Source organism: Tachypleus tridentatus, chromosome 6 (genome assembly GCF_004210375.1).
Source record: "Tachypleus tridentatus isolate NWPU-2018 chromosome 6, ASM421037v1, whole genome shotgun sequence".
Classification (NCBI taxonomy): Eukaryota; Metazoa; Arthropoda; class Merostomata; order Xiphosura; family Limulidae; genus Tachypleus; species Tachypleus tridentatus.
The window spans coordinates 17342419-17366777 of record NC_134830.1 but is presented as its reverse complement, the minus strand read 5'-3'; the positions used below and the strand labels follow the sequence as shown (position 1 = coordinate 17366777).

General features: G+C 34.2%; 1 protein-coding gene across 1 annotated transcript in view; it reads left to right on the top strand.

Annotated features, from left to right (window-relative positions):
• LOC143252008 (uncharacterized) overlaps positions 1 to 24359 on the top strand; it is a 35707-nt gene that overhangs the window by 5130 nt on the left and 6218 nt on the right. The window contains exons 2-4 of the mRNA XM_076503514.1: positions 2633 to 3689; positions 6596 to 6778; positions 19496 to 19579. Of these exons, the coding sequence (XP_076359629.1) occupies positions 2633 to 3689; positions 6596 to 6778; positions 19496 to 19579 (1324 nt within the window). The remainder of the gene's footprint in view (positions 1 to 2632; positions 3690 to 6595; positions 6779 to 19495; positions 19580 to 24359) is intronic.

The window sequence follows — 24359 nt, the reverse complement described above, 5'->3', positions numbered from 1 at the left end:
TATTGTCTTCTTATTCTTTTTTACTGTTGTTCTGTACTGTTATTGTCTTCTTATTCACTTTTTTACTGTTGTTCTGTACTGTTATTGTCTTCTTATTCTTTTTTACTGTTGTTCTGTACTGTTATTGTCTTCTTATTCTTTTTTTATTGTTGTTCTGTATTGTTATTGTCTTCTTATTCTTTTTTATTGTTGTTCTGTACTGTTATTGTCTTCTTATTCTTTTTTATTGTTGTTCTGTACTGTCATTGTCTTCTTTTCCTTTTTTTACTGTTGTTCTGTACTGTCATTGTCTTCTTTTCCTTTTTTTACTGTTGTTCCATACTGTCATTGTCTTGTTATCCCTTTTTTACTGTTGTTCGATCCAATCATTGCTTTGTTATCCTTTTTTTACTGTTGTCCTATACTATCATTATTTTGTTATCCCTTTGCAGTGCTTTCTCCTTTCTGAAAATTGAGTTTTTTCTACTGTTAGGTCATTTTTCTATAGTTTTTGGCTTTTATCCACACTACCATGTTCTAGAAGTTCCGTCTCATTTTTTACTACTCTACTCTCACAGTTCTTTCTTTCTTCAACCGACAGTTTTATTCCTCTCTCTCTAATACCATCTTCTTGTACTTTTATGTCCTCTTGCTGTTGTTATATTCTTGTGTTTTCGTATATTATTCTAATTTATGAACGAAATACATAAGCTCAATAAAAAGTTGAAATATTTTATTTATGACAAACTATACAACCACAAAAATGACGAATAACATACATTTATTAAACGTTTACAACTATACACATTCCATCTTCTGCAAATTCCTGTAAAAAATAAAGCTCTAATTACAAATAATCACCTAAATGTTAAGTAAAAAAGCTTATGTACTATGGCGAATATTTGTAAGAACCATGTTAAGACACATAATGGAGGAAGACAACTAAAAATCACTAACTGAACTTGAATACAACATTATCCTATACAGAATTAACCAATAAAATACTTTTTTGTAGATTAATTCAACAACATATCATTAATATGTCGAAATTCAGTCCTTATTCCATTGTTATCTTTCTTTAATGTCCCTCTCCCCAGTGGCTCAGCAGTTAGTCAATAAGTTTACGACGCTAAAAGTATGGTTTTGATACTCGTAGTAAGCAGAACACAGATAATCCATTTTGTAGCTTTGCGCTTAGCAACAATCAATCAATTTAAGTTTACGTCTGCCGTATGAACAAAATTTTTATACTGTAACGTATTCTTTGGCGGACATGGAATCTCCATTTGATAATTGGTCTGCCCGAAATTTACATAACTTATTTATAGAATGAGGTCGCTATCATTCTCTCGTTTTGTATTATGTACTTTATTATCTAAGATTTTGTGATATATTTTAATTAAACAACTTGTACTAGCACCAGCAAATTATAAGTTGTTGTTGTTGTTGTTTTTTGGGACTGGAATTCATATGTATGTATGTATGTCCTCTGTTTTCTAATGTTGATTTTATATCATTTTTTCAAACAGTAATTGATTGGTTGTTTCAAATCTCAAGTAACATACAAATAAAGACGAAAAAAGAACACATGCTGATGTGCTGTTCTTTCTTAGCACAAATATATTTTAATATATAAGCAATAATACAATTCATAATAATGGTTATTACATTACAAAGGATGATTTATATACAAAAGTTTTGCAAACAATATTGAATTTTCTATCCGATCCAGAACTTCTTTAAAGTCTTATCGAGGGTTCACGACGAGCGAGGTAATTCTGAGTCGATATATGTACAAAGCACTAAACGGGGAACTAGATAGCTTTTCAGAGATCACACATGAGTTTTTCGTAGCTGAAGTTATATAATGTCTTTGTAAAAATGCTATCATCCGATGTTAATCCGATGCGCTGAAATTAAAAGATTTGTAATATTTGAAATTTATAAACCTTCCTAGTCAAATATATATAGCTTTCGAAGTTTATAGTATACCATCTGTAGCAAACCAACAATATATACTGTCTCTTCGCGTTTCGTTGGTTACATTTTATAAGCTAGAGAGGAGATTTTCTAGACATTTCAGCTAAGGCAAGGATACTTGTATTTACATACATGTATACATTGTTGATTCTTGACGCTCGAGATTCTTCTACAAATCTAGTGAATAGGCGGGAATTTCACAATACAGATTTTACAGAATAAGTAACACGCATTTCAAAAAATATATTTAACTAAAAGAAACATCGATATTAAAATAAATGATAAATCTGTCTCGTTAATAACACGAGTAAACATTTAATTAAAGTAAACATTTAATTTACACTTTTATACATCAGATATGTAAAAAACACAGAGTTTAAATACTTTAATTGCTGTTTTTTTGTTTTTTTTTACAGTTGAACGTTTAGGAATAATTTTAAACCCTTGGATGGAAGAAAATCTGTAAAAATATTAATATGAATAGATTATATCTGTCAGCAGTATTTAGGATACAGCAACTGAATAAATGTCTCAAAAATATAGAATAATTAAAATATTGAAGAGCAGCATAATAAATCATGTTGGCCGTATAATTTGATATCTTAGTAAGAGAGATGTACATGTAAGTAGTGTAGACACAAGTTCTGCATATATTTATCATTTTTAATTTCAGGTGAGAAGATTGGTTTCTAAAGTACAGAAAAATGACGTTCAAAAAACAAAGATGATAATTTCTGGCGAACAAAAACTAATTCTACTGACACCAGATGCTGCTGTTATCTCTGTAGAAAAACTTGACACGCTCGAAACAGTAACAAATTCAGGAAGACAGAAATATTCCCAAGTTTCGTTTAGAAAGGACAGCCAGAAATTCTTAGAAAACAGAACAGTAGCGGATACAGATGTGAAATTAAATGGCAGTGACAATATTTTCTCTATCTTGAAAGATAAAACTTCACAAAATCAGAAAAAATCAAAAGCAGGAAAGTTCAAATCAGATATTCTTTCCACGTACAATGATGTACGTATACCTGAACAAAGAAATTATAGTAAATGGTTTAAAATAGCGCCCTCTAGACTGGAATCACCACAAAACAGTAAATCGATAAAAGATGAAAATTCTCTAACAAAGCGTTCGATTACAGCAGTAGATCAGTTACGGGAAATTCCGAACAAAAGAATTAGTACAAATGTCGATTCTGAAAATGAAAATGCGACTAAAAATATTAGTTCTGTCGACAGTAAAGAGTCAGGTGAAACAAATAACTCTATACCAAGTTTAGGTAGCACAAAAAATATTGATTCTGAAATCTTAAAACATATGAAACCCAACCCAAATTTGAATATCAATATAGAAGTTTTACATGAAGAAGCAGTTACAGAACCAAAGAATCTATGGGACGAAGAAGCAATGAATGTAGACACAGATTTTTGGAATATAGAGCCAAACACACAGAAAATCAACCTTTGGAATTTGCAGAACTGGCCAGAAACCAGTGGTATTTTCAATCAAGACCCATTACTCCTTGAACCCAATAAGACAGACTCAATTTTCACAATCCCCGGCTCTTACGGTTCCGTTTTTGATTTAAAAAATGAAGGAGATATTATGGGATTCACAGATGAAGAATCAGGAGAGACCAATTGGGATATTACCCATTTCAATGGCGGTCAAGAAACCGACGTCATTTCAGTACAAGAATCTAGTGGAGAAGAGAGTGTTTTATTTGGTAGGTTGTGTTATAACCTTGGGGATTGTCTAAATAATTTTAAAAAGAATACAGGCTAATATCTCAAGTAAATCAATGTGAATTTATGTTGCATGATTAAACTTCAGGGAGTTTATTCCAATGGCAAGATTGCACTCATTTACCACCACTTTTATCAATAAAACATTTAATGACAATACGGAAATGAAAGACTACGGTTTCTCAAATACCCAAGAATAAATAAAAAAGCCCAATTTATTAACCATTATCTGATTCGTTAATAGTCGCCTTATTAGCTGACTAACTCGAAGACAGTTGATTAATCAGACAATATACTGGTTTTTTGTTTTTTAGGCATCTTAAACAATGTGTTTATTGAGTAATCTAGAAGAACCTAGTAGCATCGTTTGTACATATTCATCAAAGCTATCATGAATCATGATAGTGGCTCATGATAGGGAAAAGAAGGAATTGCACAAAACCCTATTTGATCGTTTGAGCAAAAAGCACTTTAAATGTTCCTTTAAAAAGGTTAAGTACAGGGTAAAACAGGAATTACCAGCCAATAGTAGGTGAACATTAGATTGGTACAATATGTACTCAGTGCTTTGTACACTACTCATTCAGTGTCTTTATGGAGTCAACCCCTATATTATACATGAAGCGAAGGAGTAAGAAAATCTATCAGCATAATGTTACATTTTATTACACACATTCGTATAATAATTACTTTAAAAGACACGAAGGGATATTTAAAGCAATGTTATAGACGAATATGTTTAAACTGAAAAGGCTGCTTTTCTACTGCTTTTCTTATTACACTACACTAACGCCTACCTTGACATGATCACGATATTATGATAAATAAACTGCATACCAATAACTGGGAATCTATAACTTCCAACTGTACTAATATTAAAGCAAGCATGCATTTTACGGTGTAACGTTAAATGTTAATATTGAAAGTAATCTAGTGATGACCTATGTTCTTGTTTGCATTATTTTTTGGCATTTATAAAATGTTTATTTTGACTTATTTTGTGACTTTTTCTTCCCTGACTGAAAGTTAGTGTGTTCTATGAATGCATGTAATAAAATTTAATATCATGTGTATCAACTGTTCTATATTTTTTGCTTTGTTAAATAATTATATATAATATAATATAGGGGTTGGCTCCCTAAAGACATTGATTGTATAATATACAAAGCATTAAGTATTCTACGTGTTACAGTTATCCAATGTTCATCTGATAGTGGATGATAATTCCTGTTTTACCCTGTACCTATGTTTTGAAAAGGAACACCTAATTTCTTGGGTAATAATAACACCATTTACACTAGAATAATGATTTTGTTTTTCAATTACTATTAATTACTACACTAACTGATGATATCACGCACTGTCCAGGAATACATAGCGTGAATTTAGGTTCAAATTAATGTTAATGGTAAAGTAGGTATAGAGTGAACTCGACTGAAACAAAAAGAAAGACGAACAATTCAGTGGTTTGGTATCCTAGCGATGAGTTCTTGTCTTGTTTGGGGGCTTGTTGGATAGAGAAACAAGTGAAACTGAGTGTCAATCATCTTTTATAACAAAACTCCGATTGTTGATTTTTAACGTTCACATTTTTATTATGCGAGTGTGTGTGTGTGTGTGTATGCAACAAAATTGGAATTAAACGCAATTAACAGAACTGAAAACGTTATTTTTTTTTATAATCAATACAACAGTACACAAGAAAACATTAAATTGTGTGCTTGAGTATTCAGGCTCCTTAATCATATTTTAGTTTCGTATCTTCTCTACTTTTCCAAGGTTTCTCAGCCGTTCACAGCTTCTTGGTGTTTTTTTATACGAAACATTAATTATTTGATTTTTTCCTGGGCTACTTTTGATAATTAACTTGTGGCAATAGCAACAAGTGAAAATTACCATGTAGTTAATGAAATCGTTTTCGTATCTTAAACGTACATAAGGACAGTCAATCCCATTATTCAAGAGGTGGTGGTGGGTGGCGATGACTAACTGCCTTTCCTCTAGTCTTACACTGCTAAATCAGGGACCGCTAGCGCAGATAGCTCTCGTGTAGCTTTGTGCGAAACTCCAAAAACAAACTGTCCTTAATTTCGCAGTGTAAGACTAGAGAGAAGTCAGTTTGTCATCATTACCCATCGCCAACTCTTGGGTAACTCTTTTACCAATGAATAGTGAAATTGACGGAACATAATAACGCTCCTGTGACTTAAAGGACGAGCTTGTTTGAACCCGCGGCCCTGAGATTACGAGTCGAGCACCCTAACCACCTGGCCATGCCAGGCTATTTTTCTTATCGGTAAATAAACCATAAAATATTATTTTCAAATCACAATGTACCTTCTTATAATGTATCAAATACATTATGGTCTTAAACTTAAGTCTGCATGTTTTAAACATTGGAATGAAATTTCTATGATATTTCAAAATTTCAAGATCAATAAGTTCAACTTTTAAACCAAAATTTGTGTAATTTTCAGATAGTTAAAAAGAATTAACATATTGTTTCTTTTCTTCCAACTTTTCCTAATCTGAAGATTTGTATGATAATGTAATACAGTTTCAAAAGTTTGTTTCTTTTACATTTTCAGCCACAGGAGTATTATAATTTGCGATCAGTCCCACTATTCGTTAGTAAAAACAGTTACTCAAGGTTTGGCGGTGGGCAGTGACAACTAGCTGCCTTCCCTTCCCTCTTGTCTTACACTGCTAAATTAGGGATGGCTAGCGCAGATAGCCTTTGCGTAGCTTTGCGCGAAATTCTAAACAAACAAACTTGATCCATTCACTCGTGGTGTTCTTAAGACAGCTGCAGAGTTTCATTCTGATATATTAATCTTCAATCCTCTTTTGCACAAAATGATTTTTTAAAATTATTTCACCTCTCTAGATAACACGAATTCTCTGACAAGTGAGTGGTCAACATGGTCATCATGTAGCATTACATGCGGACAGGGTGTTCAAGAGAGACATAAGTTGTGTGGTAGTCAGTGCGAAGAAACAGAATCTCGGCAATGCTGGAAAAACAGCTGCGAAAATGGAAATGGTTCATTAACAGCAAATGGAAATCCAGGTATTTCAAAGATCTTGATAAGACAGAAAAACAACAAAAATCATTTACTCAGCACTCTTTTAAGCATATGACAATAATCATAAGTACGAAATTTAAAAAATCACTTAGGTATAGGAAGCTACTAAAAATTAGTGGAACACCAAAAATAGAACCTAATTAAATAACTAAATAGAATATCCTGTTTTGTAAAACTTAAAACATGTAATTAAAAGACATTATATTCTGTATATCCGACAATAAACAAATTTTAAGAATCTGATAAACTTCTACAGGAATTTCAGAACGATTTGTATTTCATATTGTTACTTATTATAACTTATTTCGGACAACTGTCCGATTTATTACGTTATGTACGTCACGCATTACCATCTCAAATAATCGGAAATTTAAATTTGAGCTTAGTAGTTAATTAAATGTTAATACCTATTAAATTTATGTTATTTCCCAACAAGATTGATACAAACAATTTATTTTTTAATACAAACATATTTCATTATACAAACATAAAAACAATACAATTCATAATAACAGTTATTACCAATAGTTATTACAAGTGATGGTTTATATAAAGGTAATACTGAATCTTATATACAGTCTAGAACTGAATATTTTATCGACGATCCAGGTTCTCGACGAGTAAATTTTGATGCACTCCAGTAGCACAGCAGTATGTTTGCGACTCACACCCACTAAAAACCAAAAACCTGGTTTCGTTACCCATGTTGGGCAGAGAACAGATAGTCCATTGTATAGCTTTGTGCTTAATTCCAGTCAATCGATCAAAGCAAGTTAATTCTGAGTTGATATTGTTGCACCTCGCTGAAGCTAATAACGTTTTTTATCGGCGAGCCTCACACAGTTGAGTTTTACCGGCGAATATATTTAATGTTCTCGTAGAAATAATAACGCCCGAAGTAATTCACTAAAGTTGAGCGATTCGTAATGTTCGAAATCTATAAACTTCCTAGTCAAATTCTGTAGTTTTCTGAATGATAGGCGTCAATCACAATTATAGCTTCCTAGGCCTACAGCACACTAACGATAGCTGTTCAATAATATTTTTTCCTCTCTCGGCTAGCCGTTCTTTACAAGAATCACTCGAGTTTTTAGAAATTTCGATAAAATTCTTGTGCGCTTTCATCTAACAAGTATTGTTGATTTTTATACTCAAGAACGTTCTACACACTTCAATGACAGCGGAAATTGCGTAATATATAATGTGAAATATACGCCACACGTAAAAACAGAAAACTGCAGAGAAACAAGCATAGGCACTAAAATAAAAGCACAACAGTAAATCTGTTACAGTATCTAATAAAAAAAATTGAAACTGTCAGAATTTCTTGAACCTTATCTGTATAAAATATATCTAAACTCACTTGAAATTAAAAGTCTAAGATTTTTATTGTACAGGGTGGCCCGTAAATCTCTATCCATCTATATGTTATTATGTTATATTCAATAATACTAATGATGAGTTGAAGGCAGCTGTTACTGCGGCATTTGGAACAATAACCTCTGCTATGTTGAGGAAAATGTCTCACAGAACATGGCGTCGCATAATATTATGCAGCGAGAATGAGGGACAGCACACAGATACACTGGATACATAAGATATATGGATGGGTAGGGACTTATGGACCATCCTGTATTTTGTGGTGACTTTCTAGTTGTTCATCTTGCCCATAAAAAACATATACTCTAGACATTATATTAAATGAAAAGTAACATTATATTATCTTTCACGATTGCAGATCGTGAGTTTTCTTACAAGTCCAATTTGCATAAACAAGCGACGTTTCAGCTATTACATCAGGATAAACTGTGGAACGCGGAACTGTGATATAAAATGTTTTCTCGAAAGCTCCTTTTGAGACTCAAGTACTTAAGCAATGAAAAATCATAACTACCAATTGCATTTCCATAGTTTCATATCAATATTATTAATCTTTTCCAAGAGAGAACTAATATTGATATTATTATCCGAAAATGTCAGTAACAAATATTATACATTTTTTTATAATTTGTACAAAAAACCTTCTTTTCAGATATCTCTGTAATGTAGTGCAATGTTTTGAGTAATTTGTTGTTGCCACGAGACGAAATCGTCAGACAGAGTTATAAAGTTTATTTAGTTTGTAGTAGAAGTTTAATTATAGTGGCGGCGCCAAGGGTGGGCTTGGAATCTTAAGCCCCAATATTGTTACCTACATATATCCATAAAATATGGAAAACACAATCGTCGTTGTTGCTTATCAATTAACATCAAAGAGACATAGATCTGTAGACTCAACGTCTTCATTAAGACGGAAGTATGTGTCATGCATCCCATAGCAACGCACTGAATGCACTGAAACTCATGCACTGTATTGCCGCTCCCTCTGTAATGCCATGCTATCTTGAGCTTTGACGAAAATTAGACAACCACGTTGATTTCAAGTTACAACAGATCATCAGGGATTTTACTTGATAAACCAAAGGTTTCACAGGTATTTACCCATTAATTTCATTTATCTTTTATTGAAAAGTAAAACATAGCATGCACGTATAAGTGTATTGTGTATAGGTCAAAACTATGAAGCATTTAGCCGGTGCTGTGTTCTCTGTGAGATCGTTTTGCATTGTGTATCAGCCATCCAAAATTGTACTGATGATTGTGGCATACACTTAAAATTATAACTTACAATCTAATTAATGTAATACTTATGATTAGATACTAACTGACCAAATAATATTTCTAAACAATTCTAGAATGAATTTTGAAATTATCATTGGGCTATTTAGGAGTGCCTAATTTAATGTAATGTAGTAGTTACATTATTGTAACAGGTGCTTGTCACACTTATGATAGTAAGAATCACAATCACAGTTTGGCCTGTATGAATAATGTGAACTTATGAAGAAACCTAGTACAATCTGTCATCTCTGGTCTCTCAGAAATGAGAACTGAAGCAGCATGGAAAGACTTGGAAGAGTTTGCTGAGAATATATGTAAGAAAGTGGGAATACACACTGAGACAGTGCATCAAGGTGGACAGCAATCTGCCCGGAGACACCTGGACGAATTCACAATCACGTCTGGTACTGGCCAAAGAGATCAACCAATACCAGATACCAGGAGACACACTTTCTATGCCATCATAGACAGGATGCTCAACTAGCTGAATATAAGATTCTCCTCTGATCCCTTCCATCTACTAATGGGTGCAACTGCATTGAACTCCAAACACTCCACATTTTTGGACAAGCAAGCACTCTTAGGAATGGCAGCAAACTATGGTGTGGCAGAGGATGATCTCGCAGTGGAGGTCCACCAGTTGAACCGGCTAATTGCCAGGAAGAAAGACAAGGGGCAGGAAGTATCCACACCATTGGAGCTTGCAACCATGCTGGAGCCATACAAGGATTCCTTCATGGATCTCCACAAACTTGTATGCATCGCTGTGACCCTGCCTGTCACTTCAGCTGCCTGTGAGAGAAGTTTCTCATGTCTGAAGCTTCTCAAGACATACTTGCACAACAACAGTGGTTACAACCACACCAGCAACCTTGCTGTCATATCAGTAAACTCCAGGAGGACAAAACAACTCGATATTGATACTGTTATAGACACATTTGCTGCCAATCACCAGAACAGGAGCATTGTTTTGAAGTAATATTGACTATAAACACAACATGATAAAAGATAATTAGCCTGATAGTGACATTACTTTTCCTCAAAGTGTATTAACTTCACATGGGATAATTCGTTTCTGCTATGCAATCTATGTCTTTATGTTATATTTCTTTTGATTTGTAGCACTACTCTTAATGGTATATTAAATGTTCAATCTAAGCTAATCTTGATTTTCTTTATTATTATGTATTACCTTGGGTGGAATTTAGGTGAGCTTCCTCTTTTACATATACGCATATTTTCATAAACAGATTATTTCTAATTAATAATCAATTATTAATCAGAGTATGAGTTTCCAATGAAAACTGCATTGAAAACGCAGTTTAAAATAGCACACCTTTCTGAAATGTACCTTGGTATTTACATTATTATAGTTTACCATCTATACTTCATATTGATGGCATTTTGGGAAGCCCCTACACAGTTTACCCCAGTCCCCCCCCCCTACGCATACAGGTATTATAATACGACTGAGACGTTATTTCGGGACCTTACTTGCTCTCCATCAGCAACAAACCCTTTTTTTTTTTATAAATTTGCATATTTTAACAAGTTTCCTGTAAGTTATCAACTTTCTTGTTCAAGACACACATTGTTTAGGCCTTCATAAGTAGTTTTTACTGATTACATACAGTTCCGCATTACGTAGTTTATCCTCACGTTTTGGTTGAAACTTCACCAATTTATGCAAAGCAGAATTTTACCGCCTCATGAAAAAAAAGAGGTTCCGCCTGCAGGTTATGTTATTTAAAATAATAACAAAATTAACTAGAGGGGCACTCGATAGGGCTCATACATTCGCTATACAGCGTTGAGTACCTTTGGCTCTCAAAAAACACAAAACTGTCTGTTATTATAAATGCACAGACTATTTTCAATAGCACAATGAGAAATAATATCCTGAATATACTCACCATGTTTAATCAAAATTCGATCATTTTTTGACTGAGCTATAACGCAGAAATATCGGTCTCCATGTAAACAGATGAGGAGCTTTTTTTTTTTTTTTACTTTTATGAACTTGACGCTTCAAAAAGCAACCATTAAGCTGAGCCGTAGTCCAAGTTCATTCAACATTTTCGAGAAATCTTTCTCACAAACACACATACGAGGGTGAAAACATAAAATAATTATGGAAAGGATGAGGGAAAATCAGTATCACCCCTTTTCCATCATGTGGAAGTGAAGTGCATCCGGTAGAGTCACGTTTTAATAGTTTACACTGTGTTTAATATACTTCCAACAAATCACAAAGTACCAAAGAATAAGCCTAATAAAGTATAGGTAATCATACTATGCCTAGAATTAGTAATTGCGTAATTCAGCCATGGCTTCCATGATTAAAATGCACATGATAAGTGTTACCTATTACAATTTTAGAATAGTCTGAAACTAGGTTAAATCGTATTTTAGATTTAGAAGTTTTTAAAAAAAGTCGATATATATCTAATTCATGATATTTGCCAACAAAATTGATACATAGTTTTTATAATACAAATATATGTTAATATACAAACAAAAACACAGTTTACAATAACGATGGTTATAAATAATGATTTATGTACAAGGGTTATACAAACTTACTTGTAATATTGAGTCTTCTATTTATTCTTGAACTTCCTTGGTATCTTAAGGAAGGTTACAATGAGCGAATTAATTCCGAGTTGATGTAGAAGCAATTCACTTAACAAGGAGCTAACCAGCTCTGTCTTCTTTGTTCTTCGCTGGTCACACGTCGAGTTTTTCGCCGTTGAAGTTACATAATATCTTCTTTAAAATACTAATGTCCGTTATGAATGCTCTGAAGTTAACTGGCTTGTAATGTTTCAAAATCTATAAACGTTCCTTGTTAAATGTCTGAAATTCCCGATTAATAAGCGTTAGTCACAGTTATAGCTTCTGAGGTTTGTGGTACACCAATTAAAGCAAACCAATAATACATACTGTCTTGGTTTCTTAGTATGTTGAGAAACCAAATAAACACAGCCATAAAACTATGCTCACCAGATAAAATTAACGATGAATTAGACAAAATAAAACAATACTTCATCAACATCAATAAGTTTCCTCCACAAACCGTAGAAAACATTATAAGCACACACCTACACAGAAAGCAAAATCAACCAACTAAAGTAAATACAGCTCACGAATCAAAAAACCACGAAACCATATACTGCTGTATACCGTATATTCCTGACATCAGCAAACAAATAACCAACATTTGGCAAAAATTAGTAACAAAATATGACATTCCAGTTAATACCAAATTTATTCAAATACCCGGCACAAAACTGAGGTCTATACTAGGTAAAAACTACACTGACAAACACCACACCAACATTATTTATAAAATACAATGTGATAACTGCCACAACTTCTATATTGGAGAAACAAGTAGAAAAATGGAAACCAGATTCAAAGAACATAAAAAGTCACCTTCACACGTTTTCGAACATTGCAAGTCAAATAAACACAACATAACCATAGAAAACACTCAAATACTAAATAAAGAAACAAACATAAACAAACGCAAAATTAAAGAAGCCTTACTTATACAACAACTTAAACCCAAAATAAACCAATATAAAGGAACGCCTTTATACCTATATTAATATAATAAAATAAATAAAATTATATATTCAAACATCTAATACCGCCCTCTACATTTCGACACAAAGTTGCACAGCCCCTTTCAAACATGTGGTCAGCTTCCGGTCAGTTACCTCTTTCTTTGTGAACCTGACGATGACCGAAGAAGGTCGAAACGTTGTTCGCTCTTCTATGTAAAATATTTTCTCAACCCAAACGAGCCGTTTTTTGCATATGAATTTCTAGAAACTTCAGCTTGCACAACAATATATACAATACATCGGTGTTTACGTACATACATATATTTTTCATTCTTACACTCGAGAATTTTCTACAACTTTAGTGAATAGGCTGGAGTTTCACAATACAGGTTTAATAGTACAAGTTAAATATATTTCTAAATACAAATTTAACTTAAAGAAAACATCGATATTAAAACAGATATACGATAGCAAATCCGTCACACAACCACATAGAAATAAAATTTTATCTGGCCAAGGACACTCTGTGACAAACATTGCGGCAAGGTCCAATTATTACTTAGTAGACTCTTAAGAGGGTAATTTGAAACTGGCACAATTAACTTTCGATCAGATAAATTAGGAGGGGTAGTTAGCCCTATCTTATTTATCATGTATGTGAGTAATATGCCACTGTCGGACCTAAACTTAGGTTTTGCATCACAATTTGCTGACCATGTAGCAGTCTGGAAAAGTGCCCCCACTCCTTCAACAGCAGCAACAAATCTCCAACCAGTTAGTCCTGAACAACTTAGAAGAATAGTGTCAGAAACGTAGAATAAAAATAAACATACCGAAAAACTAAGTAATACCATCCAGCAGATTAAATAAACTAAAAAAAGATTCACTAAAGTTATACATGAACGGATCACTGCTACAGACTGGTACCTCGGCAAAATTTTTAGGATTAACCTACGATACCAAGTTAACGTGGATATAGCATAATAACAATATACAGCTAGAATCTGGAAAAGAACAAATTATGCAAGAAGCCTATCGTGTAAAAATCAAGGCACTTCTCTTGATAATATAATAAAATTATACAACACACACATTAGACCCATTATAGAATACGCATGCCCAACCCGGTTAAACATATCACAAAAACAACTACACAAACTGTAAAAAATACAAAATTCAATCATCACCACAACATATAAAGTATCGCGCAGTTCTTAATTAACATTCATACACAAGTACGCAAACTTAATAACAGTATCCGATAGACTCTTGCTTAATGCACTAAATTATTTTACCAAAAATTGGCATAAAAATGATTTATTTATCTTCTTTAAAATACATGATTTATTGTGAGTGACCTCGAGAGATACCATGTACATTCTGAACATGGTCCTAAGTACCTCTCTCCTATAAATATATATTTAAGAAATTGAAATTAAGCAAGCCATCAAATATTAGACGTTTAGATTTACTATTATATACATAGTTTATAAATAGTTTTATATAAATAGATATTTTATAAAAGGGAGAGAGTGTGGACAATATATATGGGCATTGCTCTTAAAAGGGGGCGTGGCATGGCCTAGCGTGTTAAGGCGTGCGCTTCGTAATCTGAGGGTCGCGGGTTCGCGCCCGAGTCGCGACAAACATGCTCGCCCTCCCAGCCGTGCGGGCGTTATAATGTTATGGTCAATCCCACTTTTCGTTGGTAAAAGAGTAGCCCAAGAGTTGGCGGTGGGTGGTGATGACTAGCTGCCTTCCCTCTAGTCTTACACTGCTAAATTAGGGACGGCTAGCACAGATAGCCCTCGAGTAGCTTTGTGCGAAATTCCAAAACAAACAAACAAACTCTTAAAAGGGCCGGAGTACGTGTGGTTTACTCTGGCCCTCAAGCACTACAACTTTATCATAGTAGTAGCTGAGAATTGAAATTACGAATGGAGGAATAGGTCTTTTTGCACCTGATCTTCCTGGGTATAAAAGTTTCAACATACCCAAAAACCCATAAAGAAGAAATGAAACGAACCAGATAAATTTGCTTAAAGCGAAACCAAAAGTCAACCAGGAATCAGTCTAACTAATGAAATATATGTTCGTGTTTTTTATAAATACTAGAATGCATTGTTTCGTCAACTGTTTATCCTCGTTGCTAATGATATTTCTGGTTTTTATACCAATCCTGTCTTGTATCAGATTTTATTGCTGGTTATTTGACTGCGGCGACATTTTACTGACACCCAGTGGCTCAGCGGTATATCTGCGGACTTACAACGCTAAAAACCGAGTTTCGATACCCGTGGTGGGCAGAGCACAGATAGCCCGTTATGTAGCTTTGTGCTTAATTCAAAATAACAACGACAAATTTACTATTGTAGTAAATGACAGCCGGTGCATTTTGCTACCGACAAATAATTATTTCCTCAAAATAATTTAATAAGTTGCTGGAAAAACATAATAATAATAATGTATTTGTAGTTAAGCACAAAGCAACACAATGGGGTATCGAAACCTATATTCTAGCGTTGTAAGTCCGCAGACATACTGTTGTGCCACTGGGGAGTAATAATAAAGCAATTGAATAATTTGCTATTGAAAATGCTATTATTATATAACAAATACGTACACTCTTATTTATCGTTGCACGGGTACAAATTTTATGACGTAATTTTCGTGTTCATTTATGGTGGCCTGGCATGGCCAAGCGCGTAAGGCGTGCGACTCGTAATCCGAGGATCGCGGATTCGCGCCCGCGTCGCGCTAAACATGCTCGCCCTTCCAGCCGTGGGGGCGTTATAATGTGACGGTCAATCCCACTATTCGTTGGTAAAAGAGTAACCCAAGAGTTGGCGGTGGGTGGTGATGACTAGCTGCCTTCCCTCTAGTCTTACACTACTAAATTAGGGACGGCTAGCAAAGATAGCCCTCGAGTAACTTTGTGCGAAATTCCAAAACAAACAAACAAAAACAATCATTTATGGTTTTTAACTTAATAATGGTTGTTTTTATAATATTCCAATAATGTAATTACTATACTTCCAGAAAACCTTAAATTAAATGAAATAATTAATTGCTGCATCTCTTTGCCGGTAGAAATATGCACTGGCAGCCATTTACGACAGTAGTAAAATTCCGCGCCCCTAGTGGCATAGCGGGTATGTCTGGTAGCTCACACAGCTAGCAACCGAGTTTTGATACCTGTGGTTGGCAGAGCACAGATAGCCCATTGTGTAACTTTGTGCTTAATTCCATACAAAATAAAAAATTAAATTTCGCGGCAGCCATATGTCGTATAACCATCACAACTTACGAGCTATAGCCATCTTAGGAGATTTAGGTTAGTTCTAAATACATATAGTAAGCTAGCAATGCAAAATATTCTTTATGAAATTAAAAAAATAATATTAGGTTGAGGAATAATTCGTGAGCGTTTTTAAATAATTTCATTCAAGCATTACATGCAAGACTATACAATACTTCAATGCATGAACACATTACACCCAAAACATTTATTATGATACTTTATTTCATGTAATACCTAGGTATATAGTATGCATTGTTTTAAACGAAATTGCAAGAAATTAAATGCGAAAAGCAGATGGTGTCGAAAATGCTCGATTTTGTTCACTTGACATTCCATTTAATGAGCTGAAAATGAAAGCAAAAATTAAAGACATATGAAAATCAAACACACCATCTATTAGAGCAAAAAATTATCTACTAAATGACATGAAATATTTTGCGAAAGCGTTTCATTTATGAATATATTTTTTAACTTGAAAAACGCTCACGAATTATTCCTCAACCCAATAATAAAATTAGATTAAAAAGTAAAAGCATTTGATATATATTATTACTAAAAATATAATATATTATGTGTATATCTTTGTGTGTGTTAGTATCTATTACCCAGAGTTGGGTATTTAGATTACTGTAATTTTTGGAAAATGTTCGGCGGTGTAGATAAGCTACTTTGTTTCAGGATTCTTTCGGAAGAGGGAGGACAAAAAATACCTTGAATTATGGCACAATACCTCTTTACAGAGATTTAATCAGTTACATGAGCCAATTATTTCCTTCCATAAAGCGGGGTATGCAGTTAGTATCTAATAAGGTAACTAGGAATTTACTTAGAAAAGAAACAAGAAAATTGAACATCATCTAACATTTTCATTTATATAATTTTTTTCGCTTCTCTAAGTGGCACTCTCAGCTAATAATAATGATAGTTATTGAGGTAGAAAACTCTCCAAAAGTGTTGAAAAGTATCTTAAGGTACCTTTTCTAACAAGTAGACAACGGTAGAGTACAAATCTTACCAACGATCATGTTGTAAATATAGGTGTAAATGTTACCTCTGAAACCGTTAGACATTAGCTAAAAATGGGCTCAGTGTAGCGAAACTGTTTGAAAACTGCTGTTGTAAATATACACGAAACTAAGAGATTAAAATAGGCATCAGACAACAAACAATGAGAACGTCGCTCTTTACAGGTAAATCCAAGTTTGAATTATTCAGTAACAACCAATTACAGTTTGTTCTTCGGTGGAGAGAACAGTGAAGCATGGTGGGAAATTAGTTTATATATTTGGCTGCGTTTTATTAATCGGCGTCAGTAATCTACACAGAATTGATAGTGTTCTAACTGATGACAAATACAAACAGATTCTTATTCATCATGTCATTCTTTCAGGAGTACGACTTACTAGGCAAGGACTCATCTTCCAGGAAGACAATGACCTCAAACAAACAGCTAATGTGCAGAAACGGTATCTTGATGGTAAAGGAACGTCTGAACTTTCGCAAATATGGCTTGGCTAGAACAAAGTTCCTAAATGAACATTCTTGAGGTCGAGTAAAATTAGGTAACAACTGAAAAGGTCAAAAAGTTTAATAAAGGGGTCATTTGGTTCAATATTCTATAGTGTACGCAGACATACTGTACAGCAGCATGCAAAAAAGGTAATGTTTTGTGTGCTCTCCCCCCGTCTGTGAACGTAAAGCGCTACAAGTCGGGTTTTGATAACCGTGGTGGACACGGCACAGATACTCCATTGTATGCCTTTGTGCTTAACTACAAACAAAATACTCCGTGTGATAAGGCGCATAAACAAAACATAATTGCATTATACAATTTATTCGTTTTCGCTAAGTATTTTCTCTGATAATATTTTGTACTATTTATAAATTCATCGTCTACAGTCAGCCAATAAAAAAATAAGCGTAGGGGTTTTGTATAGTTAGATTTTCCAACGTATTACTAAACAAATATTGTCTATTTCATTCTAAATTAATATCAAGCGTTCAAATCATAATGGCGAACAGGTTGACAAGTAAACAGTTTTCTCTTATTGTTGAGCTTCATTTCAAATGTGAAAGCTCTATCATTGTTTCTCAACGGAAATTGTGACTTCAAAACAATAGCACCACCTAATATATAATCTAAGCAACAACGACACGGTTGCGTGAACTGATCCCAAACAGGGTTCTTTCTCGTAATGGAGGTGTAAACTGGCCTCCATGATTTCCGGGCTTCTCAGCAGCAGACTTCATTTTGTGGAGTTACCGAGTTTATGTCAACAAGCTTTAGACGTTACAGGTTTTGAAAAATAAGATAAAAAAAGAAATTGATGGCCTTATGCGTGAAACTTGGAGACATCTGCAGTTCAAGGTGGCATCCTTTGAGCACACCTTGTTGTGGCAGTTCGTGGATACCTATCGGACATTATTTTTCATATTAATGACCGCAAGAAATCGTATTGAGTTGCACTTTCATATAAATGAACACAAATTATATCAATAAATGTTGTTGTTGATTATTGCAGTTTTGAATTCCTACACTTATTTTGGCGGGCAATTTATATCCTTGGGAAATTTTCAAGTTATTATTTAAGTTAACCAACACGGAATCGGCTCGATCTATTAAAATATTTCAATGAAAAGTCGTGAGATAATTTTGGGAACGTTGAGTTTCAAATATAAAAACATCGATGACGGTTCCATAGATTATATGATTTATCAATATGCTCAAGTTGTAAAAACATAAGTACATTCGAAAATATACGTATAAAGACTTATATAAAAGTGTATTACATGCATATAAAAAACACATCACATGCCGATAGATGGTTTGTTGTTCTCTGTCTGGTTTTATTTTTTCACCTTTATACAAGTTTTGATTCATTCATTTGTTATATTTTAATTTTGACTTTTTTAAATTTCGCCCAAAGCTACAAGAGAGCTACCTGCGCTAATTTTGACTGAATATTGTGATTTACTTAATATATTCAGTTTCGGAACGTATATAGCGCTCATCTATCTTAACCCAAAATTTAACATGTTTCTTTTTGGAAAGGTCGTATTTACAAGAGCTTTAACATCTTATCGTGTACTTCTCACGTACGTATTTATTATAAAATTTTTGAATACGAATATTTTACAAGAAAGTTAAATATGCATATTTTTGTTTTTAGGGTTCTCAAAGCAATGGGACTCTACGTTAGAATTGAACACAGAAAATACGGCGCTGACAGAAAACAACACACTGAACTATGAAGGCAAGTATATAAACAGCAAGGTTGCCAAATTTGGTAAAACCTTCATGAAATTTGATAACATTTGCTAATTTACTTGTTTCATGGCCAATAAAATATTTTCAAATTTATTTCCTCCTTTACGTGGAATTAGACCATGTTATAATGTTTTATAAGGGCGAGTTTTATGCCTAAATGTTTGATAAAATTGAAATAGAAACCCTTATAACCCGAGCGCTTTCGAAAGATGGACCTCTCAAAAGTGCTCGGGTTATAAGGGTTTCTATTTCAGTTTTATTAAGACTTTTTGGACATCCGTGCTTTTAGCATTTCATGAATGCTTAAATGTGCTTTATAAGAGCTCATTGTGCAGGCGCAAGGTAATTTCAGATATTGATGATCCACCAGTGGCTCTCTTAGTCTTGTTTTCATATACTGTGTCTATTGTTATAATTTCGTAAGTGTCTATTCGTTTAGAGTGTAGTCCATTGTGGTTAATTTTAAATTTTTTTTTTTTTTATAATTTTATTTAATTTACATTTAACCTAACCCACAGATCATAATGGCTGAGAAAAGGAGCGATAAGGATAGTGATTTAGTAGAAAGTCCATGCAAGAAAGTAAGACTGCATAAGCCTAGTTACGAACAGAAGCGTCAGTTGCCATAATACGCCGGGCATGGCCAGGTGGGTTAAGGCGTTCGACTCGTAATCTGAGGGTCGCGGGTTCGAATCCCGGTCGCACCAAACATACTCGCTCTTTCAGCCGTGGGGGTGTTATAATGTTACGGTCAATCTCACTATTCGTTGGCAAAAGAGTAGTCCAAGAGTTGGCGGTGGGTGATGATGACTAGCTGCCTTCCATCTAGTCTTACACTGCTAAATTATGGACGGCTCAGATAGCCCTCGAGTAGCTTTGTGCGAAATTCAAAAACAAACAAACAGTTGCCATAAAAATGGCTTAATAATTCTAAGTTCATTTGTTTTAGTTGAAGTTCGAAGAACTTAAGTCATTTTGTAAAATATGCAGTTGTGACTTATCTGGGAGTGTTACCATACTTGAAAAATATCTTTACAGTGAAAACATTTAAAAAATATTGAAGCAAGTACCCAGATTTCTAAAGTAACTGATTTCCTACGGCCTTCTACTTCTTCATATAGCATTTCATAAGTGGCCTCCATTGTGCTGAAAATGTGTGCGTTTGTGGCAGAGTACAATCTCCCCATTTCAAAACGAAATTAGGCTCTCTATCTAATGCATGACCTGATTCTAAAATTGCTAAGGGAATTAAATGTACAAGAACAAAATGAACAGCTATTTATCGTAATGTCATTGGTGAAGAATACTTGGAAATTCTTGTAGCACAATTAAAGAATATTAAATTTTCATTAATTATTGATGAAAGTACAGATGTATCTACAAAAAAGTAACTTGTTCTAACAGCTAGATTTTATGATAGCCACATTCATAAAACAACTGACAAGTTATTGACTCTTTTGGAAATTAATTGCTGTGCTGCCTAAGGCATTTACAATTCTATAGTAAATTCTTTTTGAAAAACATGAAATCCCATTCAAAAATCTGATAGGCTGTGCAAGTGATAATGAAAGTGTTATGATGGGATCAAGAAGTGGTGTTCAAAGTTTTCTAAAGCAGAAAGTGCCATATCTCTTTGTACAAGGTTGTGTATGCCATTCAATACCTTTATGTGCATCCTTTGTATGTTCTGAATTCCAACTTCCTTAGAGGAGATGACTAGAAATATTTATTCATATTTGTCAAACAGCCCAAAGAGATCACCTGAATATGTAGAATTTCAGGAATTTACCCACTGATCCTAAAAAGGTTTAACATCGTGGCTGTACTCAATGGTTATCACTACAGCAAGTGGTAGAAAGACCACTGAATCAATGGCCAGCACTTGTCTTATTGTTTACTTCAGCGGCATTAGAAGATGGGATGACTTTAGCATCTATGATAGTAGAAGGTTTACAGAATCCAATTGTAAAAATGTACTTTGCATTTCTAACTTCTATTCTGCCATATGTAAATAAAATAAATTTAGAGTTTCAAGCTGAGAGCTGCAGAATTCATAGGCTACGTGCCTCCATCAACAGTAGTATGAAAGGTATCCTTGGTGATTTTATTAAAAGAGAAAAATAAAAGATACAGATATATCGAAGGTTAACATCAATGATCCTTCAATTTACCGTCCCTTAAGTGAAATATATCGTTGAACAAGAACTGAAAGTATCTTTCTAGAATATTCTTCCAAAATCCAAACCAAATAACTTAAGACATTTAATTTTTATGTCATATTAAGCAAGGAAATGTACAAACGGTTTGTATCGTCCGGTATGTTAACGTATTTACAGCTGTTTGAAGCTTTAAATCCAGAAAATATCTCTCAAAAAAAGCCACATTCAATGATCCCATTGGCCATGAAATTTCCTGATATTATTGAGGAAAAAAAGTATGAAAATATCAATAGAGAATTTCGAGAGTTAACTTTGTTAGAGAATTAAATTTCAGAACCAGAGAAATACTGTTATATTTCTCAAGAAAAATGTGGAGATAAATTGCATTTCCCAATTATATCTAAATTAATGATAAACTTATAATCACTGCCTTATTCTTCAGCAGCAGCAGAATAACTGTTCTCTTTGGTAAACAATATAAAGATAAAAAATAGTTCCCGGCTAAGTGCAGAAACACTAAATGCCTTATTATATGGCAAAAATCTTTTAGAAAACACGACATGTAAAGAATGGCAACCGTCTGAAAAAATTTGTGTAAAAAATGAAGGAAACTAAATTGTATACTAATTAAGAAGAAAAAACACCAAGTTTAAATTAAAAAATAGGATTAATTATGTTGTTTTTAACTTCGTAACATCCAAGAAAATCATCTGGCATCCCTGACAGACAGGCCATCAGCGCCACGCTGTTATTACATTTATCCCAGAAGATGAAAGGCCTTTCTACAAACATAACTCCTAATAGTCTCTAAATTATTTGAATATATTGACACTTGGTAACTAAAAAACAGATGAATATTTTCGTTTGAGTTTACTTGCTTATTATTATAAGTTGTTGTAGTTTTACAAGATAGATCTTTTTATAATAAAGAATATTTCTTTAATTACGTACGACGTATCGGTCACTGTGTACTTGAAAATGATAGTTTGTATGTTTGATTTGAAGCAAAACTACAATGTAATATCTGCTAGGTCCGCCGCGGGGAATCGAACCCCGCATTTTAGCATTGTGATCATCATCTTGCTGTAGGACACCGGTGACCGAAATGTAGTAGCTGTTAAAAAAAATTGTCCTTACAGTAAAAACTGAACTTATAAAAATGAAAATCAGACTGATTAGAAGCTTACGTTCATTGTTTCAAGCTAAGACATTAACCATCCTACTACTAAAGGTGGAAACTAAACTATCAGTGCTGCTAACGGTAATTACCCTGCACATTAAGTCTTAATTAATGAAAATACGAGGGCTGTTCAAAAAATACGCGGATTGACGTCATAAAATAAAATGTACTTTATTTAGAAGTTATAGGTCTGGGACCCCTTCAAAGTACTCTCCTCCCCAACGCACACATTTATCCCAACGGTGTTTCCACTTGTTGAAACAGTCCTGGTACACTTCTTTTGTAATGTCCTCCAGCTCCTTCGTCGCATTTGCCTTAATCTCGGGAATCGTCTCAAATCTTCTTCCTTTCAAGGGTCTTTTGAGTTTGGGGAACAAGAAAAATCGCAAGGAGCAAGGTCAGGTGAGTAGGGGTGGTGAAGAACAGTGATCGAGTGTTTGGCCAAAAACTCACGAGTTCTGAGGGATGAATTTCGCAGCAACGCGATGCATCTTCAATTTTTCGGTCAAAATCTCGTAACAAGATCCAACTGATATCCCACACTCTTCAGCAAGCTCCCTGACAGTCAGACGTCGATTTGCCCGCACCAGAGTGTTGATTTTGTCGACGTGTGGGTCGTCAGTTGACGTGGAAGGACGTCCAGGACGATCATCTTCAATGGACTGTCGAGCATCCTTAAAACGTTCATGCCACTTGAAACATGCCGTACGCTTCATAGCAATATCACCGTAAGCCGTGTTAAGCATAGCAAAAGTTTCAGTCGCAGATTTTCCAAGTTTAACACAAAATTTCACAGCAAGTCGTTGCTCCTTCAGGTCATTCATTCTGAAATCCGCCAAACGAAAAAATCGCACTTCACTTAAAACCGCGTAGCTAATACACAAATGAAGATATCTGCAATCGGGAAATGGCGTCGTAATCAGATGATATGTGCGAACCTAGCGACACCAAGCGGATTACCCTGGAACCAACTGGAGCCGCGCAATTCAAACAGTCCGCGTATTTTTTTAACAGACCTCGTATTCGCTGGTACTTATCACCTGTGTGGAAACGGGCCGTAACCAGCCCACAGGTCCCGGGCACGCCGGGTTAACAGGTGAGAGGAGGCTGAACACAATGTTTCCATCCTGTCTCAGACAGACTATGCCCCCTATTAATATTCCAAAAACCCAAGTCATAGTATTCAGCAGACTGAATAAGCTGAAAAAAGATCCACCAAAACTCTATATGAATGGATTACTTTTACTGACTGCTACTTCTGCTAAATTTCTAGGTCTAACCTATGACTCAAAATTAACGTGGCTACCACATATTAAAAATCTACTGATACGAATCTGGAAAAGAGCAAACTATGCAAGAAGTCTTTCAGGTAAAATCCAAGGAACATCACCAGACAACATACTTAAAATCTACAAAACGTACATTAG